The sequence below is a fragment of the Coregonus lavaretus genome (genome assembly GCF_964263955.1).
Source record: "Coregonus lavaretus genome assembly, chromosome: 30".
NCBI lineage: Eukaryota > Metazoa > Chordata > Actinopteri > Salmoniformes > Salmonidae > Coregonus > Coregonus lavaretus.
In genome coordinates, this window is record NC_140017.1 from 34454950 (window position 1) to 34474204 (window position 19255).

Here is a 19255-nt window from a genome sequence, read left to right on the forward strand (position 1 = left end):
TTATCTTGGCAAAGGAAAAATGCTCACTAACAGGGATGTAAACAAATTTGGGCACATCATTTGAGTTCATTAAGCTTTTAGGATCACCGACCATTTAGAATACCACCGTACCTTCTCCGCTATGCAATCCAGTTTCCGAGCTGGTCATGGGTGCACTTCAGCCACGCTCAAGGTCCTAAACGATATTATAACCGCGATTGATAATAGACAGTACTGTGCAGCCGTCTTCATCGACCTGGCCAAGGCTTTCGACTCTGTCAACCACCGCATTCTTATTGGCAGACTAAATAGCCTTGGTTTCTCAAATGACTGCCTCGCCTGGTTCACCAACTACTTCTCAGATAGAGTTCAGTGTGTCAAATCGGAGGGCCTGTTGTCTGGACCTATGGCAGTCTCTATGGGGGTGCCACATGGTTCAATTCTTGGGCCGACACTTTTCTCTGTGTATATCAATGATGTCGCTCTTGCTGCTGGTGACTCTCAGATCCACCTCTACGCAGACGACACCATTTTGTATACATCTGGCCCTTCATTGGACACTGTGTTAACAAACCTCCAAACGAGCTTCAATGCCATACAACACTCCTTCAGTAGCCTCCAACTGCTCTTAAACACTAGTAAAACTAAATGCATGCTTTTCAATCGAACGCTGCTGGCACCCGCCCACCCGACTAGAATCACCACTCTCGACGGGTCTGACCTAGAGTATGTGGACAACTACAAATACCTAGGTGTCTGGTTAGACTGTAAACTCTCCTTCCAGACTCACATTAAGAATCTCCAATCCAAAGTTAAATCTAGAATCGGCTTCCTATTTCGCAACAAAGCCTCCTTCAATCATGCTGCCAAACATGCCCTCGTAAAACTGACTATCCTACCGATCCTTGACTTCAGCGATGTCATTTACAAAATAGCCTCCAACACTCTACTCAGCAAATTGGATGTAGTCTATCACAGTGCCATCCGTTTTGTCTCCAAAGCCCCATACACTACCCACCACTGTGACCTGTACGCTCTTGTTGGCTGGTCCTCACTACATGTTCGTCGTCAAACCCACTGGCTCCAGGCCATCTATAAATCACTGCTAGGCAAATCCCCGCCTTATCTTAGCTCATTGGTCACCATAGCAGCACCCACCCGTAGTCTGCGCTCCAGCAGGTATATCTCACTGGTCATTCCCAAAGCCAACACCTCCTTTGGCCGCCATTCCTTCCAGTTCTCTGCTGCCAATGACTGGAACGAATTGCAAAAATCTCTGAAGCTGGAGACTCTTATCTCCCTCACTAACTTTAAGCATCAGTTGTCAGAGCACCTTACCGATCACTGCACCTGTACACAGCCCATCTGAAATTAACCCACCCAACTACCTCATCTCCATATTGTTAATTACATTGTTATTTATTTTGCTCTTTTGCACCCCAGTATCTCTATTTGCACATAATCTCTTGCACATCTAGCATTCCAGTGTTAATACTAATTGTAATTATTTTGCACTATAGCCTATTTATTGCCTTACCTCCATAACCTGCTACATTTGCACACACTGTATATATATTTTCTGTTGTATTTTTTGACTTTATGCTTTTTTTACCCCATATGTAACTCTGTGTTGTTGTTTTTATCGCACTGCTTTGCTTTATCTTGGCCAGGTCGCAGTTGTAAATGATAACTTGTTCTCAACTGGCTTACCTGGTTAAATAAAGGTTAAAAAAAAAAAAGAAAAAAAAAAATTAGGAACATTTCTGGGATCTTTTATTTCAGCTCATGAAACATTGGACCAACCACTTTACATGTTGCGTTCATATTTTTGTTCAGTATATATTGAAAGCAGGCTCTTTCACACAGGTGTGGTTCCTGAGTTACCTAAGCAATTCATATCCCATCATGCTTAGGGTCATGAATAAAAATGCACAGTTGGCTACCATGGCTAGAAGAGATCTCAGTGGCTTTGAAAGAGGGGTCTCAAAGGAGCATAGAGGATTTAAGGTCTGTGTGTGTGTGTGTGTGTGTGCGTCTCAGTCACCAGATCTCAACCCTATTGAACACTTATGAGAGATTCTGGAGTGGTGCTTGAGACAAAACACCAAATTATGGAATTACTTGTAGAAGAATGGTGTCACATCCCTCCAATAGAGTCCCAGACACTGGTAGAATCTATGCCAAGGCACAATTCATTGGTTGATCTGACAGTGTGTAGGATGCTGATGTAGGGGGACTTCGTCTCCAGGGGGGTTTTCCCGCTTTGAGGATAACACAGTGCCACCGACGCGGCCCACTCCCAAGTACTGTGGGCTGTCGTTCTCCGTGGCCGACGTGAGTAAGACGTTTAAGCGTGTTAACCCTCGCAAGGCTGCCGGCCCAGAAGGCATCCCTAGCCGCGTCCTCAGAGCATGTGCAGATCAGCTGGCTGGAGTGTTTACAGACATATTCAATCTCTCCCTATCCCAGTCTGCTGTCCCCATTTGCTTCAAGATGTCCACCATTGTTCCTGTACCCAAGAAAGCAAAGGTAACTGAACTAAATGACTATCGCCCCGCAGCACTCACTTCTGTCATATTAAAGTGCTTTGAGAGGCTAGTTAAGGATGATATAACCTCTACCTTACCTGACACCCTAGACCCACTTCAATTTGCATACCGCCCCAATAGATCCACAGATGATGCAATCGCCACTGCACTGCACACTGCCCTATTCCATCTGGACAAGAGGAATACCTATGTAAGAACGCTGTTAATTGATTACAGCTCAGCCTTCAACACCATAGTACCCTCCAAGCTCATCATTAAGCTCGGGCCCTGGGTCTGAAACCCGCATGGTGCAACTGGGTCCTGGACTTCCTGACGGGCTGCCCCCAGGTGGTGAAGGTAGGAAACAACACCTCCACTTTGCTGATTGTCAACACAGGGGCCCCACAAGGGTGCGTGCTCAGCCCCCTCGTGTACTCCCTGTTCACCCATGACTGCGTGGCCACGCACGCCTCCAACTCAATTATCAAGTTTGCAGATGACAACAGTAGTAGGCCTGATTACCAACAATGACGAGACAACCTACAGGGAGGAGGGGGCCCTGGCAGAGTGGTGCCAGGAAAATAACCTCTCCCTCAACGTCAACAAAACGAAGGAGCTGATTGTGGACTTCAGGAAACAGCAGAGGGAGCACGCCCCTATCCGCATCGACGTGACCGCAGTGAAGGTGAAAAGCTTCAAGTTCCTCGGCGTACACATCACTGACAATCTGAAATGGTCCACCCACACAGACAGTGTGGTGAAGAAGGCACAACATCGCCTCTTCAACCTCAGGAGGCTGAATAAATTCTGCTTGGCCCCTAAGACCCTCACAAACTTTTACAGATGTACAATTGAGAGCATCCTGTTGGACGGTATCACCGCCTGGTACGGCAACTACACCGCCCACAACTGCAGGGCTCTCCAGAGGGTGGTGCGGTCTGCCCAAAGCATCACCGGGGGCACACTGCCTGCCCTCCTGGACCCCAGGCTGCTGCCCTATATACAGTGGGGAGAACAAGTATTTGATACACTGCCGATTTTGCAGGTTTTCCTACTTACAAAGCATGTAGAGGTCTGTAATTTTTATCATAGGTACACTTCAACTGTGAGAGATGGAATCTAAAACAAAAATCCAGAAAATCACATTGTATGATTTTTAAGTAATTAATTTGCATTTTATTGCATGACATAAGTATTTGATACATCAGAAAAGCAGAACTTAATATTTGGTACAGAAACCTTTGTTTGCAATTACAGAGATCATATGTTTCCTGTAGGTCTTGACCAGGTTTGCACACACTGCAGCAGGGATTTTGGCCCACTCCTCCATACAGACCTTCTCCAGATCCTTCAGGTTTCGGGGCTGTCGCTGGGCAATACAGACTTTCAGCTCCCTCCAAAGATTTTCTATTGGGTTCAGGTCTGGAGACTGGCTAGGCCACTCCAGGACCTTGAGATGCTTCTTACGGAGCCACTCCTTAGTTGCCCTGGCTGTGTGTTTCGGGTCGTTGTCATGCTGGAAGACCCAGCCATGACCCATCTTCAATGCTCTTACTGAGGGAAGGAGGTTGTTGGCCAAGATCTTGCAATACATAGCCCCATCCATCCTCCCCTCAATACGGTGCAGTCGTCCTGTCCCCTTTGCAGAAAAGCATCCCCAAAGAATGATGTTTCCACCACCATGCTTCACGGTTGGGATGGTGTTCTTGGGGTTGTACTCATTCTTCTTCTTCCTCCAAACACGGCGAGTGGAGTTTAGACCAAAAAGCTATATTTATGTCTCATCAGACCACATGACCTTCTCCCATTCCTCCTCTGGATCATCCAGATGGTCATTGGCAAACTTCAGACGGGCCTAGACATGCGCTGGCTTGAGCAGGGGAACCTTGCGTGCGCTGCAGGATTTTAATCCATGACGGCGTAGTGTGTTACTAATGGTTTTCTTTGAGACTGTGGTCCCAGCTCTCTTCAGGTCATTGACCAGGTCCTGCCGTGTAGTTCTGGGCTGATCCCTCACCTTCCTCATGATCATTGATGCCCCACGAGGTGAGATCTTGCATGGTGCCCCAGACCGAGGTTGATTCACCGTCATCTTGAACTTCTTCCATTTTCTAATAATTGCGCCAACAGTTGTTGCCTTCTCACCAAGCTGCTTGCCTATTGTCCTGTAGCCCATCCCAGCCTTGTACAGGTCTACAATTTTATCCCTGATGTCCTTACACAGCTCTCTGGTCTTGGCTATAGTGGAGAGGTTGGAGTCTGTTTGATTGAGTGTGTGGACAGGTGTCTTTTATACAGGTAACGAGTTCAAACAGGTGCAGTTAATACAGGTAATGAGTGGAGAACAGGAGGGCTTCTTAAAGAAAAACTAACAGGTCTGTGAGAGCTGGAAATCTTACTGGTTGGTAGGTGATCAAATACTGATGTCATGCCATAAAATGCAAATTAATGACTTAAAAATCATACAATGTGATTTTCTGGATTTTTGTTTTAGATTCCGTCTCTCACAGTTGAAGTGTACCTATGATAAAAATTACAGACCTCTACATGCTTTGTAAGTAGGAAAACGTGCAAAATCGGCAGTGTATCAAATACTTGTTCTCCCCACTGTACATAGACATGGAATCACTGGTCACTTTAATAATGGAACACTAGCCACTTTAAAAATGTTTACATACTGCGTTAGTCATTTCATATGTATATACTGTATTCTATTCTACTCTATTTTAGTCAATGCCACTCCGACATTGTTCGTCCTAATATTTATATAGTTCTTAATTTCATTATTTTACTTTTAGATTTGTGTGTATTGTTGGCACCCGATGCCACAGGAAGGCCAAAAAGATCATCAAGGACATCAACCACCCGAGCCATGGCCTGTTCACCCCGTTACCATCCAGAAGGCGAAGTCAGTACAGGTGCATCAAAGGTGGGACCGAGAGACTGAAAAACAGCTTCTATCTCAAGGCCATTAGACTGTTAAATAGCCATCACTAGCCGGCTACCACCCGGTTACTCAACCCTGCACCTTAGAGGCTGCTGCCCTATATACATAGACATGGAATCACTGGTCCCTTTAAAAATGTTTATGTACTACGTTAGTCATTTCATTTGTATATACTGTATTCTATTCTATTCTATTTTAGTCAATACCACTCCGACATTGCTCGTCCGAATGTTTATATATTTCTTAATTCCATTCTTTTACATTTAGATTTGTGTGTATTGTTGTGAATTGTTAGATACTACTGCACTGTTGAAGCTAGGAACACAAGCATTTCGCAACACCCGCAATAACATCTGCTAAATATGTGTAGGTGACCAATAAAATGTGATAAGAGAGACACACAGCGAGGGAATGGCTGGAGAGACATAGCCACTGTTGTACAGAGATGTTTTCCTGTCTTGTACCTGTAGATGGGGGAAACGGTCCAGTTTTACTAAGCAACAAGTAGGAATGGTTGGTGAGCTGCTCAGGATACGGTAAAGGAACTGGGTAGCCAACATAGTATGTCTCTGTGAATAATTCTGCCTTCGATTATCATAACACACTGACCTACACTACCAGTCAAAAGTTTTAGAACACCTACTCATCCAAGGGGTTCTCTTTATTTTTACTATTTTCTACATTGTAGAATAATAGTGAAGACATCAAAACTATGAAATAACACACATGGAATCATGTAGTAACCCTTTGCCTTGATGACAGCTTTGCACACTCTTGGCATTCTCTCAACCAGCTTCATGAGGCAGTCACCTGGAATGCATTTCAATTAACAGGTGTGCCTTCTAAAAAAGTTAATTTGTGGAATTTCTTTCCTTCTTAATGCGTTTCAGCCAATCAGTTGTAGGTAGGGGGTGTATATAGAAGATAGCCCTATTTAGTAAAAGTCCAAGTCCACCAGCTCAAATAAGCAAAGAGTACACAACAGTCAATCATTACTTTAAGACATGAAGGTCAGTCCATACGGAACATTTCAAGAACTTTTAACGTTTCTTCAAGTGCAGTCGCAAAAACCATCAAGCGCTATGATGAAACTGGCTCTCATGAGGACCACCACAGGAATGGAAGACCCAGAGTTACCTCTGCTGCAGAAATTCATTAGAGTTACCAGCCTCAGAAATTGCAGCCCAAATAAATGCTTCACAGAGTTCAAGTAACAGACACATCTCAACATCAACTGTTCAGAGGGGACTGTGTGAATCAGGCCTTCATGGTTGAATTGCTGCAAAGAAACCACTACTAAAGGACACCAATAAGAAGAAGAGACTTGCTTGGGCCAAGAAAACACGAGCAATGGACATTAGACCGGTAAATGTGTCCTTTAGTCTGGAGTCCAAATTTGAGAATTTTGGTTCCAACCACCGTGTCTTTGTGAGACGCGGTGTGGGTGAACGAATGATCTCCGCATGTGTATTTCCCACCGTAAAGCATGGAGGAGGTGGTGTTATGGTGTGCTTTGCTGGTGACACTGTCTGTGATTTATTTAGAATTCAAGGCACACTTAACCAGCATGGCTACCACAGCATTCTGCAGCGATACGCCATCCCATCTGGTTTGGGCTTAGTGGGACTATCATTTGTTTTTCAACAGGACATTGACCCAACACACCTCCAGGCTGTGTAAGGGCTATTTAACCAAGAAGGAGAGTGATGGAGTGCTGCATCAGATGACCTGGCCTCCACAATCCCCCAACCTCAACCAAATTGAGATGGTTTGGGATGAGTCGGACCGCAGAGTGAAGGAAAAGCAGCCAACAAGTGCTCAGCATTTGTGGGAACTCCTTCAAGACTGTTAGAAAAGCATTCCAGGTGAAGCTGGTTCAGGGAATGCCAAGAGTGTGCAAAGATGTCATCAAGGCAAAGGGTGGCTATTTGAAGAATCACAAATATAAAATATATTTTGATTTGCTTAACACTTTTTTGGTTACTACATGATTCCATATGTGTTATTTCATAGTTCTGATCTCTTCCCTATTATTCTACAATGTAGAAAATAGTAAAAATTAAGAAAAACCCTTGAATGAGTAGGTGTTCAAAAACTTTTGACCGGTAGTGTATATTCAAAGTGGTCTTCTAGCCTCCCTACTCTTCTTCATCAGGAGTTACCAAACACTACTGGAGAGCTATTGGAGGTGCAGGTTTCTGTTCCAGCCCGGTTAACAACCCTTATTCAGTTTATCAAGGTCCTGATGAGAGGATGATATGTAGGACTTATTAACCAGGTGTGTTAGAGCAGGGCTGGAACAAAAACATGCACACACAGTGGCTCTCCAGGAGGGGTTGGCAACTCCTGCTCTAGGTTCCATGAAAAAGGAACAGAGGTTGGTGTCATTAATAAAATAGATAAAATGACCAATAAAGATGTAGAATATCATTGATTTTATCATATCATTTTAAAGTACAGTGGTAAAATATGAGGAATGACATGACTATAGACAGTGTTGCATGATCACACAGTGAAAGCACTGGGATAGGTACTCATCTAGCTTTCCATTTTACCGAACATTTTGGTTAGTGATGACAAGTACTGTTAACACATTGTTTCCAGTAGTCTATATGGAATTGATAACCAAATCAAAGTCTGTAACAATTTTAGCTGTATATGTAATACATAGATTAATGTTGATATGTTAATAACAACTAATACATTGAGATACATAAGTGCCCCTAAATTAAATGACAGTAGGCTAATATAGGTAAGAGGTTGATAATTAGGCTTGTTTAGACCGGTACAGTAGCTAGCTCAACCATGTTGCTTGGAGTGGACCAGGAGCAGGCAGGGTTTGCATGTATATCTGACCCCAGGTAGAGTAGCAGGATTGTGGGGGAGAGAGAGAGGACAGGCAGCGTGAACCTCTCAGAGCCCCAGGGTGTCTTTCTGCACCTGGCAACCCAGAAGGGTGTTTCCAGCCTGGACACACTCGGACACACTGGCCGCTGAAACACACGTCACCAGGACAGGCATCATTATACTGTGGAATCATGGTGGCAAGGGTGGGCAAAATGTATCTTAAAACACTTGTTCAAAGACAAAATACCACCAACATTGTATTGTGAATGATTATACTCAAAATACAAATATATTTGTCATTTAAGTAATATGGTAGATCTCTACCAGGAAATTAATAAATAAACAATTTATTTTGAATAAGGGTAGATGAAGGCCAAGAGTTTAGATGCCAGGACTATGAGAGTGAGCTATAGCTACCTTTCTGAGCCTGGATCCATGATACTGCCTTCATGGCCAGAAACTGCCACTCCTCCTGAGCCTCCATCTTGAACCCATAGAGCCATACCAGGGCTAGAACCGTGGCCCACACCTCCTGGTCAACCTGTGTGAGAGAGAGAGAGAGAGAGAGAGAGAGAGAGACAGACAGACAGACAGACAGAAAGACAGACAGACAGACAGACGCGGAGAGAGAGAGAGAGAGAGAGAGAGAGAGAGAGAGAGAGAGAGAGAGAGAGAGAGAGAGAGAGAGACAGAGACAGAGACAGAGACAGAGACAGACAGACGTAGAGAGAGAGACAGACAGAAAGACAGACAGACAGATGCGGAGAGAGAGAGAGACAGAGAGAGCAAGAGAGAGACAGACAGACAGACGTAGAGAGACAGACAGACAGACGTAGAGAGACAGACAGACAGACGTAGAGAGACAGACAGACAGACGTAGAGAGACAGACAGACAGACGTAGAGAGACAGACAGACAGACGTAGAGAGACAGACAGACAGACGTAGAGAGACAGACAGACAGACGTAGACAGACAGACAGACAGACAGACAGACAGACAGACAGACAGACAGACAGACAGACAGACACAGACAGACAGACAGACAGACAGACAGACAGACAGACAGACAGACAGACAGACAGACAGACAGACAGACAGACAGACAGACAGACAGACAGACAGACAGACAGACAGACAGACGGACAGAGGGAGAGAGAGAGAGAGAGAGAGAGAGAGAGAGAGAGAGAGGATAAGGATACTGAGACATGGGAATCATCTGGTGATTCAAATCAATGGTCATCATGCCTTTGTCCAGAGCCGATGGTCTTTCTACAGAGCACACGTGCAGATACTCTCAGTTTATTTCTGTGGACCTACCAGTGCAGGCTTTGGCTTGGCCACCTCCTCCTCAGTCTTCCCCAGCACCTCAGCCAACGCTGGCTCCAGGCCCCAGGAACCAGAGGCCTTCTGGAGGGAGATCAGCTGGAGGAGAGGGTCCCTCACAGGCTTAGAGGCTGGGGCTGGACAGTCAAATTCTGATGGGATGGGACAATATCAGAAACGGTTACAAATGATCGAAACGGTTACATACCTAATACCTTAACTGCCCCATTATAGCGCCAGTGGCGAACTGCGTCACCCTAACCTAATCCCTAATCCTAAAAACAGTTGTGGTAAAATCCTTGTGCTGTGCTTGAGTAATACAATCACAATAAACAGAACACTTTGGGGAGCATCAAACAGTTGTAAAATTCCCATGTGAATAACAGGTATTTGAAATGAGGTTAACACAGATATTAACCCTTAAAATTACCTTTGTAAGAGTCTTGGTCACAGTTTAATAATAATAATTTAAAAGCCTCCAAATCTGAAAACCAATGTAAATGGGTTATGTCGTACATTCACATTAACAAAAGTCTATCAATAACAGATCACAATTCAATATTTTAATTGCTGTTTACTTCTACCCCAAATAATTCAACATTAACAATGTTGATTCCAACATTTCTGTAATAGCTATGACATGTGAAAAGGAAAACAGTTATGAAATGTCTATTGTCAATTCTGCATTTTGTCAAATGTAATTATTTGAATTGAACCTGAAATTAATAAAAACATGTAGTTTCATCAAAACATGTAGACTTTAAACATGAACCCATAAGATCACAATCTTAATACAAATGAACAGGGATCGTATTAACAGGGTTTAGTAAAAGTAGTATTATTAACTCATACTCATCACATCCAAAGTCCTATTTATGGAGCTGTCACACACCACTGAGAAAGAAGGAAAAAAAACACACAGGTCACTGGGTTACAAACAAAGGAACACGCACAGAACGCATTTATGACTAAACACTGAGGCCTTACACGTGCAGAGGGCACAGTTTGTGACACTGCAGCTCATGGTTACCACTTATTTAGCGCTATTTACATAATATTTGCAGAAAATAATTTCCTTACGCATACTATGTTTTATAGACACACACACACTTGGTGTGGGGACTTGTCTGTGTAGCATCGGTCGTTTTACAGACACACACACACTTGGTGTGGGGACTTGTCTGTGTAGCATCGGTCCTTGCACAACCTCTCTATCTCCTTTGTGGACAGCAATGAAGGCAGTAAAAGCACTGCTCACTCCTGATTGGACGCTGAGCTCTACCACCTTCTCTTTCACTCCCTCCTTCTCCCCATCCCCCTCTCTCTCTTCCATCTCCAGGGAGCGGATCAGGGTTCGAGACCCCAGCCTGTGGACGGTCAGTCTGGAGAGGAGGGATAGAGATAAGTAGGGTGAGGGAGAGAAGGGTTAGAGAGATTAAGATGGTGGAGTGGGGGAGAGGAGGGTTGATGATGGGATGGGGGTACCTACTAAATGTATCAAAACGTACTCCATAGCTAAAATGCATTAGCAGTGCTGGCGCAGTTTCTGTTAAGTTGAAGCATCATGGCAGTCTTGTCTGTAAGTGGTGGCGCATTCCCTTAATGTATCTGACCAAGGCCTGCACAGTGTAAACAGTATAAACAGTGTTGTTTTTACCCAGTGTCCTCTGCAGGCTTGAGACTGAAGCTCAGCTGGTTCTCAACAGGCTGCTCAGCCAGGCTGTACTTCACTGTCACTGAGCCCTCTGTGGCCCCTGAGCTCTGAGAGACAGACAGACAGAGACAGACAGACAGGCAGGCAGACAGGCAGGCAGGCAGGCAGGCAGGCAGGCAGGCAGGCAGGCAGGCAGGCAGGCAGGCAGGCAGGCAGGCAGACAGGCAGACAGACAGAACAAGAAAACAAAATAAATATGGGGTTGAGTGAAACACGTGGATAGTTGTCTTGGAAATAAGTTATGACCTTACCAGAGCCCTTTTAACATTGACATACTGTATGTTAAACAATATTAACACATAACAGGAAAAGGCAGAGCCCTCACCTCCCCAGTGAGCTGGGCATACAGCAGTGCCCTTTGACCCTGGAAGAGCACTCTGATTGGTGGAGACAGAGGGGTGACAGACACCCCCTTTGGGACATTCCACTTGACTGAGATGTCCACCACAGCCGGCTGCAGGGCAAACCGGAGGGACTGCATCACCTGAGGGAGGAGAGTGAAGGGAGCGAGGGAGGGGGGGAAGAGGTAAAAAATAAATAAATAAATAAAAGAAAAAGAAAACAGGGAGAGAGAATAAGGGAGGTGATATAAACATTTCTAACCAATACATCACTCTTTACGTATGCACACGCACACACTCTCACACACAAGCTCTCTTACTTTGGGCTGCATCTTGTCCTGTCCTGTGATAAACTGTGCGTGCCCTCCGCCCTGCTTGGCCACCCCAGAGATGAGAGCAGAGCTGGCCCCCTCCCCGATCCCAAAGGAGAAGCACCTGGCAGGGACACACCCAGGAAACAGTATTATTGTTGTTGTTGTCAAATACCAAAATAAGGCTATCAACCAAATCACTATCACTGGTACCATTTTCTTGTGCTTCTGGGCTGACTGAATTAAAACATAACTGTACAGGAAGAATAACCAATTCAAAAGATATTGTTTTCTCACAGGGGTGAAAAAACCCTAACCTACATAACTCTCTCACACTGCTGCCCACAAACAGGTTGGATAGGTTTACATTAGATTGGGTTTAACAATGAAGCTTTTGAGCCTCCCGAGTGGCGCATCGGTCTAAGGTACTGCATCGCAGTGCTTGAGGCGTCACTACAGATCCAGGTTCGATCCCGGGCTGTGTCGCAGCCGGAAGACCCATGAGGCAACGCACAATTGGCCCAGCGTAGTCTGGGTTAGGGGAGGGTTTGGCCGGCCGGGATGTCCTTGTCACATCGCGTTCTAGCGACTCCTGTGGCGGGCCAGGAGCGACTCCTGTGGCGGGCCAGGCGCATGCACGCTGACACGATCGCCAGTTGTACAGTGTTTCCTCCGACACATTGGTGCGGCTGGCTTCCGGGTTAAGCGAGCAGTGTGTCAAGAAGCAGTGCGGCTTGACAGGGTCATGTTTCAGAGGACGCATGGCTCTCGACCATCGCCTCTCCCGAGTCCGTACGGGAGTTGCAGCGTTGGGACAAGACTAAGGGGTAAAAATAATAATAATAATAATAATAATAATAATCTTTTGAGTCAAAAAATACCAGCCTTGTAGATATAGTTTCCACTGGCTTTACTTTCCAGACAGGTGCAATGGCCTCTGTAACAAACTCTATTAAAACCAGTTAGGGACAGTTCCAAATGTAAAAAATATTTTCACATGACCCTTGTACTGTATATATTTTTTACGTATTAACGCAAAAATAATGATTACCACCACAAATAACAAAAGCTGTAGCAACCTTGTGTTTTACCACTGCAGCATGCTTGTGTGGCACATTGGAGGCTTGCCTACGGGCCAGAAGGTTGAGGGTTCGCCGACCACCACTCTCCCTGCCTGTTTCATTACACTACCATCAGAGACAGCTGCAGACAATGATCATCTAGGGGAAATCAGATTTTCAACATTTTGATGCTATATTTATAATGATATAAAATATATGCAACACATTTTCCACCAACAGGTTTCTGTGCCCATGCACCACTCAACCAATAAGCAACTAGCACCTAGGGGAAAAATCTGATTTTTGCACGCAGCTTGGAGGGAACATTTTACACAACCCTTCCCTGTGCCCCAAAAAATAAAACCCTCCCCTAGTGTGGACCACTCCCCCACCCCAGTAATTTTAGAACTGTCCCTTACCTTTCAGGTGGGAGGTAATAGAGTTAGATATGGGAGCCCTGCTCCAACTAGGTCATGATAGGGGAAACAGAGCTTGTGGCCCACCTGTGAGAGCCAGCATTTCTCTTCACCAGATCCAGGACTTCCTTGGTGTTCCACACCTCACCGTCAGTGAACAAGAAGAGCTGAGGACGACAGAGAGGGTATGTTCATCATGTGTTAACGTTAAATAATGTACATGCAGCCCTGAAGTATACGCAGTATATTTCCTAAGTAAGCAAAAACACAGGTGCATTTTCTGTCCCAGTAAGCCAGGCGTGGTAAATACCACACTCAAAAGACACTGTTTGGTTGGATGTAACTCTGTAACTAAACATGCCATTGTAGTGAACATACAGTACATGTGATTGTAGTCATGTGTAGTGGGCATGTGTCAGTCATGGTCATGTGATGAGGTAGCCCCACCTGCGAACTTTTTTAAAAAACAGTGTCTGCCCTCAGCCCAAGAGGGAATTTCCTCTTGGTCTAAGACATTGGTTGCCCCCTTGGGAGACCAGTGTTACATTGGTGCCCAACGTGGGGCAAGTATGGGTAGCTGCAGCCCAATATGGCAACCAGAGTACGGGCGAGTGGGTGTTTTGAGAGAGGGTGTCTGGAAACCAAATCAGCTAATTGGGCAGATTAGATTCCACTCAAGACAGTTTTGCGTGGCTAATTGGGCTGTACTACGTTGTTAGTAAGCCTGCGACCAGTGCTCCGGTGTTGTTGCCTGCAGTTCTTGAAGTGATTCCTACTGGATATTATGGTCGTGTCGCCTGCGGTAACTACGTGGCCATTTTGTTTCTCTCACATGATTTTATTTCAAGTAAGAAAAGCACCCTACACAATAAATAACTAATATTGATAACTATCTAGATGTCACCTTGATACATACATACATACATACATACATACATACAGTGGTGTGAAAAAGTGTTTGCCCCCTTCCTGATTTGTTATTTGTTTGCATGTTTGTAACACTTAAATGTTCCAGATCAAACACATTTAAATATTAGTAAAAGATAACACAAGTAAACACAAAATGAAGGTTGTTATTATTAAGGGAAAACAAAATCCAAACCTACATGGCCCTGTGTGAAAAAGTGTTTGCCCCCCCTGTTATAACACAACTCAACTGTGGTTTATCACACCTGAGTTCAATTCCTCTAGCCACACCCAGGCCTGATTACTGCCACACCTGTTCTCAATAAAGGAATCTCTTAAATAGGACCTGCCTGACAAAGTGAAGTAGACCAAAAGATCCTCAAAAGCTAGACATCATGCCGAGATCCAAATAAATTCAGGAACAAATGAGAAAGAAAGTAATTGAGATCCATCAGTCTGGAAAAGGTTATAAGGCCATTTCTAAAGCTTTGGGACTCCAGCGAACCACAGTGAGAGCCATTATCCACAAATGGCGAAAACATGGAACAGTGGTGAACCTTCCCAGGAGTGGCCGGCCGACCAAAATTACCCCAAGAGCGCAGCGACGACTCATCCAAGAGGTCACAAAAGACCCTACAACAACATCCAAAGAGCTGCAGGCCTCACTTGCCTCAGTTAAGGTCAGTGTTCATGACTCCACCATAAGAAAGAGACTGGGCAAAAAGTTCCAAGATGAAAACCACTGCTGAGCAAAAATAACATTAAGGCTCGTCTCATTTTTGCCAGAAAACATCTTGATGATCCCCAAGACCTTTGGGAAAATACTCTGTGGACTGACGAGACAAAAGTTGAACTTTTTGGAAGGTGTGTGTCCCATTACATCTGGCGTAAAAGTAGCACCGCATTTCAGAATAAGAACATCATACCAACAGTAAAATATGGTGGTGGTAGTGTGATGGTCTGGGCCTGTTTTGCTGCTTCAGGACCTGGAAGACTTGCTGTGATAAATGGAACCATGAATTCTGCTGTCTACCAAAAAATCCTGAAGGAGAATGTCCAGCCATCTGTTTGTGACCTCAAGCTGAAGCGAACTTGGGTTCTGCAGCAGGACAATGATCCAAAACACACCAGCAAGTCCACCTCTGAATGGCTGAAGAAAAACAAAATGAAGAATTTGGAGTGGCCTAGTCAAAGTCCTGACCTGAATCCTATTGAGATGCTGTGGCATGACCTTAAAAAGGCAGTTCATGCTCAAACCCTCCAATGTGACTGAATTACAACAATTCTGCAAAGATGAGTGGGCCAAAATTCCTCCACAGCGCTGTAAAAGACTCATTGCAAGTTATCGCAAACGCTTGATTGCAGTTGTTGCTGCTAAGGGTGGCCCAACCAGTTATTAGGTTGTAGGGGGCAATCACTTTTTCACACAGGGCCATGTGGGTTTGGATTTAGTTTTCCCTTAATAATAACAACCTTCATTTCAAAACTGCATTTTGTGTTTACTTGTTATTTGACAAATATTTAAATTAGTTTGATCTGAAACATTTAAGTGTGACAAACATGCAAACAAATAAGAAATCAGGAAGGGGGCAAACACTTTTTCACACCATACATGCATACATACATGCCCACATACATACATACATACATACATACATACTCAATGGGGAGGATATTAACAGCAAAAAGAGACACAGTGCCCTTCTCTCCTGCTTGCCAAGCACTATTGTCCGGTAACGGCTTGGGAAGTACAGTGGCTTGCGAAAGTATTCAACCCCTTGCCATTTTTCCTATTTTGTTGCCCTACAACCTGGAATTAAAATAGATTTTTTCAGGGTTTGTATCATTTGATTTTAAAAACATGCCACTTTGAAGATGCAAAATATTTTTTTATTGTGAAACAAAGAAATAAGACAAAAAAACAAAACTTGAGCGTGCATAACTATTCACCACCCCAAAGTCAATACTTTGTAGAGCCACCTTTTGCAGCAATTACAGCTGCAAGTCTCTTGGGGTATGTCTCTATAAGTTTGGCACATCTAGCCACTGGGATTTTTGCCCATTCTTCAAGCTAGAACTGCTCCAGCTCATTCAAGTTGGATAGGTTCCGCTGGTGTACAGCAATCTTTAAGTCATACCACACATTCTTAATTGGATTGAGGTCTGGGCTTTGACTAGGCCATGACATTTAAACGTTTCCCCTTAAACCACACAAGTGTTGCTTTAGCAGTATGCTTAGGGTCATTGTCCTGCTGGAAGGTGAACCTCCGTCCCAGTCTCAAATCTCTGGAAGACTGAAACAGGTTTCCCTCAAGAATTTCCCTGTATTTAGCGCCATCCATCATTCCTTCAATTCTGACCAGTTTCCCAGTCCCTGCCACTGGAAAAACATGGTGTTCTCGGGGTGATGAGAGGTGTTGGGTTTGTGCCAGACATAGCGTTTTCCTTGATGGCCAAAAAGCTAAATATTTGTATCATCTGACCAGACTACCTTCTTCCGTATGTTTGGGGAGTCTCCCACATGCCTTTTGGTGAACACCAAACATGTTTTCTTATTTTTTTTCTTTAAGCAATGGCTTTTTTCTGGCCACTCTTCCGTAAAGCCCAGCTCTGTGAAGTGTACGGCTTAAAGTGGTCCTATGGACAGATACTCCAATCTCCGCTGTGGAGCTTTGCAGGTCCTTCAGGGTTATCTTTGGTCTCTTCGTTGCCTCTCTGATTAATGCCCTCCTTGCCTGGTCCATGAGTTTTGGTGGGCGGCCCTCTCTTGGCAGGTTTGTTGTGGTGCCATATTCTTTCAATTTTTAAATAATGGATTTAAAATGCTGCTCCGTGGGATGTTCCAAGTTTCAGATATTTTTTTATAACCCAACCCTGATCTGTACTTCTCCACAACTTTGTCGCTGACCTGTTTGGAGTGCTCCTTGGTCTTCATGGTGCCGCTTGCTTGGAGGTGCCCCTTGCTTAGTGGTGTTGCAGACTCTGGGGCCTTTCAGAACAGTTGTATATATACAGAGATCATGTGACAGATCATGTGACACTTAGATTGCACACAGGTGGACTTTATTTAACTAATTATGAGACTTCTGAAGGTAATTGGTTGCACCAGATCTTATTTAGGGGCTTCATAGCAAAGGGGGTGAATACATATGCACGCATCAATTTTCCGTTATTTATTTGTTAGTATTTTTTTAAACAAGTTACTTTTTTCATTTCACTTCACCAATTTTGACTATTTTGTGTATGCCCATTACATGAAATCCAAATAAAAATCCATTTAAATTACAGGTTGTAATGCAACAAAATTGGAAAAAACGCCAAGGGGGATGAATACTTTTGCAAGGCACTGTAGCCAATATCAGGGTGACAGTCACAGTAAGCACATGAATACAATGCATGAAGCATCAGTACTTTAAACAAAAATAAACAATTGTCCGTTTTATAACTGGAAATGTACAGTTATTTGTGTAAAACTAACATGGAAATATGACTCAGACTCATCCTCTGGCTTCAAAACAGAAGTCCAAACTATCATGGTATGGTAGTTCAATTTACGGTAGTTGTATGGTAAGAAACAAAAGACAAAAAACACAGCTCAATCAAAAACCTCTAGCAGAGAGTTTGACACACACGCGTTCCTTTCTACACGGCCACTACTTTCCTTTAGACACACCCACTCACCCATACTCTGGTCGCCATATTGGGATGCAGTCTCTCGTGGGGGAGGGGGTGAATGTAGAGGACATTAGGTCATGGTCACGTGATGAGGTACCCTCTCCCGCGAACTTCAAAACCAGTGTCTGCCCTCAGCACAAGAGGGAATTTCCTCATGGTCGAAGACATTGGTTGCTCCCGTGGGAGACCCAGGTTCATATGTCGAGTGTTACATGTGGAAAGGTGGGAGGAGTTTGAGGTGTTTCAGGAGGAAACTGCATGAATCACAGTGTGTGTGTGTAAGGTATGTAAAAGGCCAATGAGTGAGGTGATTAGAAATAAATATTAAAGTGTCACTCCACAATGATACAATCATTGACAGATTTCTTAAAACTACATTGTGGACCACTCAGAGTTTAGACACTAGGAAACAAACCTAGTCAAACATGGTACAGTGGTTCCTTTGGCATCATCTATAATACATTACATCAACTACATTATTGGTTATTATTGTTAACAAACCTCCAAACGAGCTTCAATGCCATACAACACTCCTTCCGTAGCCTCCAACTGCTCTTAAACACTAGTCAAACTAAATGCATACTCTTCAATCGAACGCTGCTTGCACCCGCCTGCCCGACTAGAATCACTACTCTTGGTGGGTCTGACTTAGAATATGTGGACAACTACACATACCTAGGTGTCTGGTTAGACCGTAAACTCTCCTTCCAGACTCCCATTAAGCATCTCCAATCCAAAGTTAAATCTAGAATCTGCTTCCTATTTCGCAACAAAGCCTCCTTCACTCATGCTGCCAAACATGCCCTCGTAAAACTGACTATCCTACCGATCCTTGAATTCGGCGATGTCATTTACAAAATAGCCTCCAACACTCTACTCAGCAAATTGGATGTAGTCGATCACAGTGCCATCCGTTTTGTCACCAAAGCCCCATATACTACTGTTATTTTATTTTACTTCTGCTCTTTTTTTCTCAACACTTTTTTGTTCTTGTTTATTTTACTTTTTTATTAAAAAAATTAATGCATTGTTGGTTAAGGGCTGTAAGTAAGCATTTCACTGTAATGTCTACACCTGTTGTTTTCGGCGCATGTGGCCAATAACATTTTATTTTATTTGATATACTACCAACCATTGTGACCTGTACGCTCTTGTTGGCTGGTCCTCACTACATATTCGTCGCCAAACCCACTGGCTCCAGGTCATC

At 44.1% G+C, this 19255-nt stretch overlaps 1 protein-coding gene across 6 annotated transcripts in view; it reads right to left on the reverse strand.

Moving 5' to 3' along the window:
• Positions 1–7874: 7874 nt before the first annotated feature.
• The window catches only part of LOC311106087 (von Willebrand factor A domain-containing protein 5A-like), a 39774-nt gene continuing 28393 nt past the window's right edge, over positions 7875–19255 (reverse strand). For 3 of the 6 annotated variants that reach the window (XM_084148390.1, XM_084148391.1, XM_084148392.1), the window contains 10 exons: positions 13555–13634; positions 12000–12114; positions 11664–11822; positions 11282–11385; positions 10705–11006; positions 10471–10518; positions 10055–10108; positions 9619–9776; positions 8719–8842; positions 7875–8447 (listed from right to left, as the gene is read on the reverse strand). In XM_084148390.1, the coding sequence (XP_084004516.1) occupies positions 8368–8447; positions 8719–8842; positions 9619–9776; positions 10055–10108; positions 10471–10518; positions 10705–11006; positions 11282–11385; positions 11664–11822; positions 12000–12114; positions 13555–13634 (1224 nt within the window). In that variant the 3' untranslated portion in view covers positions 7875–8367. The remainder of the gene's footprint in view (positions 8448–8718; positions 8843–9618; positions 9777–10054; positions 10109–10470; positions 10519–10704; positions 11007–11281; positions 11386–11663; positions 11823–11999; positions 12115–13554; positions 13635–19255) is intronic. The other 3 variants (XM_084148395.1, XM_084148394.1, XM_084148393.1) reach the window with 3 other exon arrangements.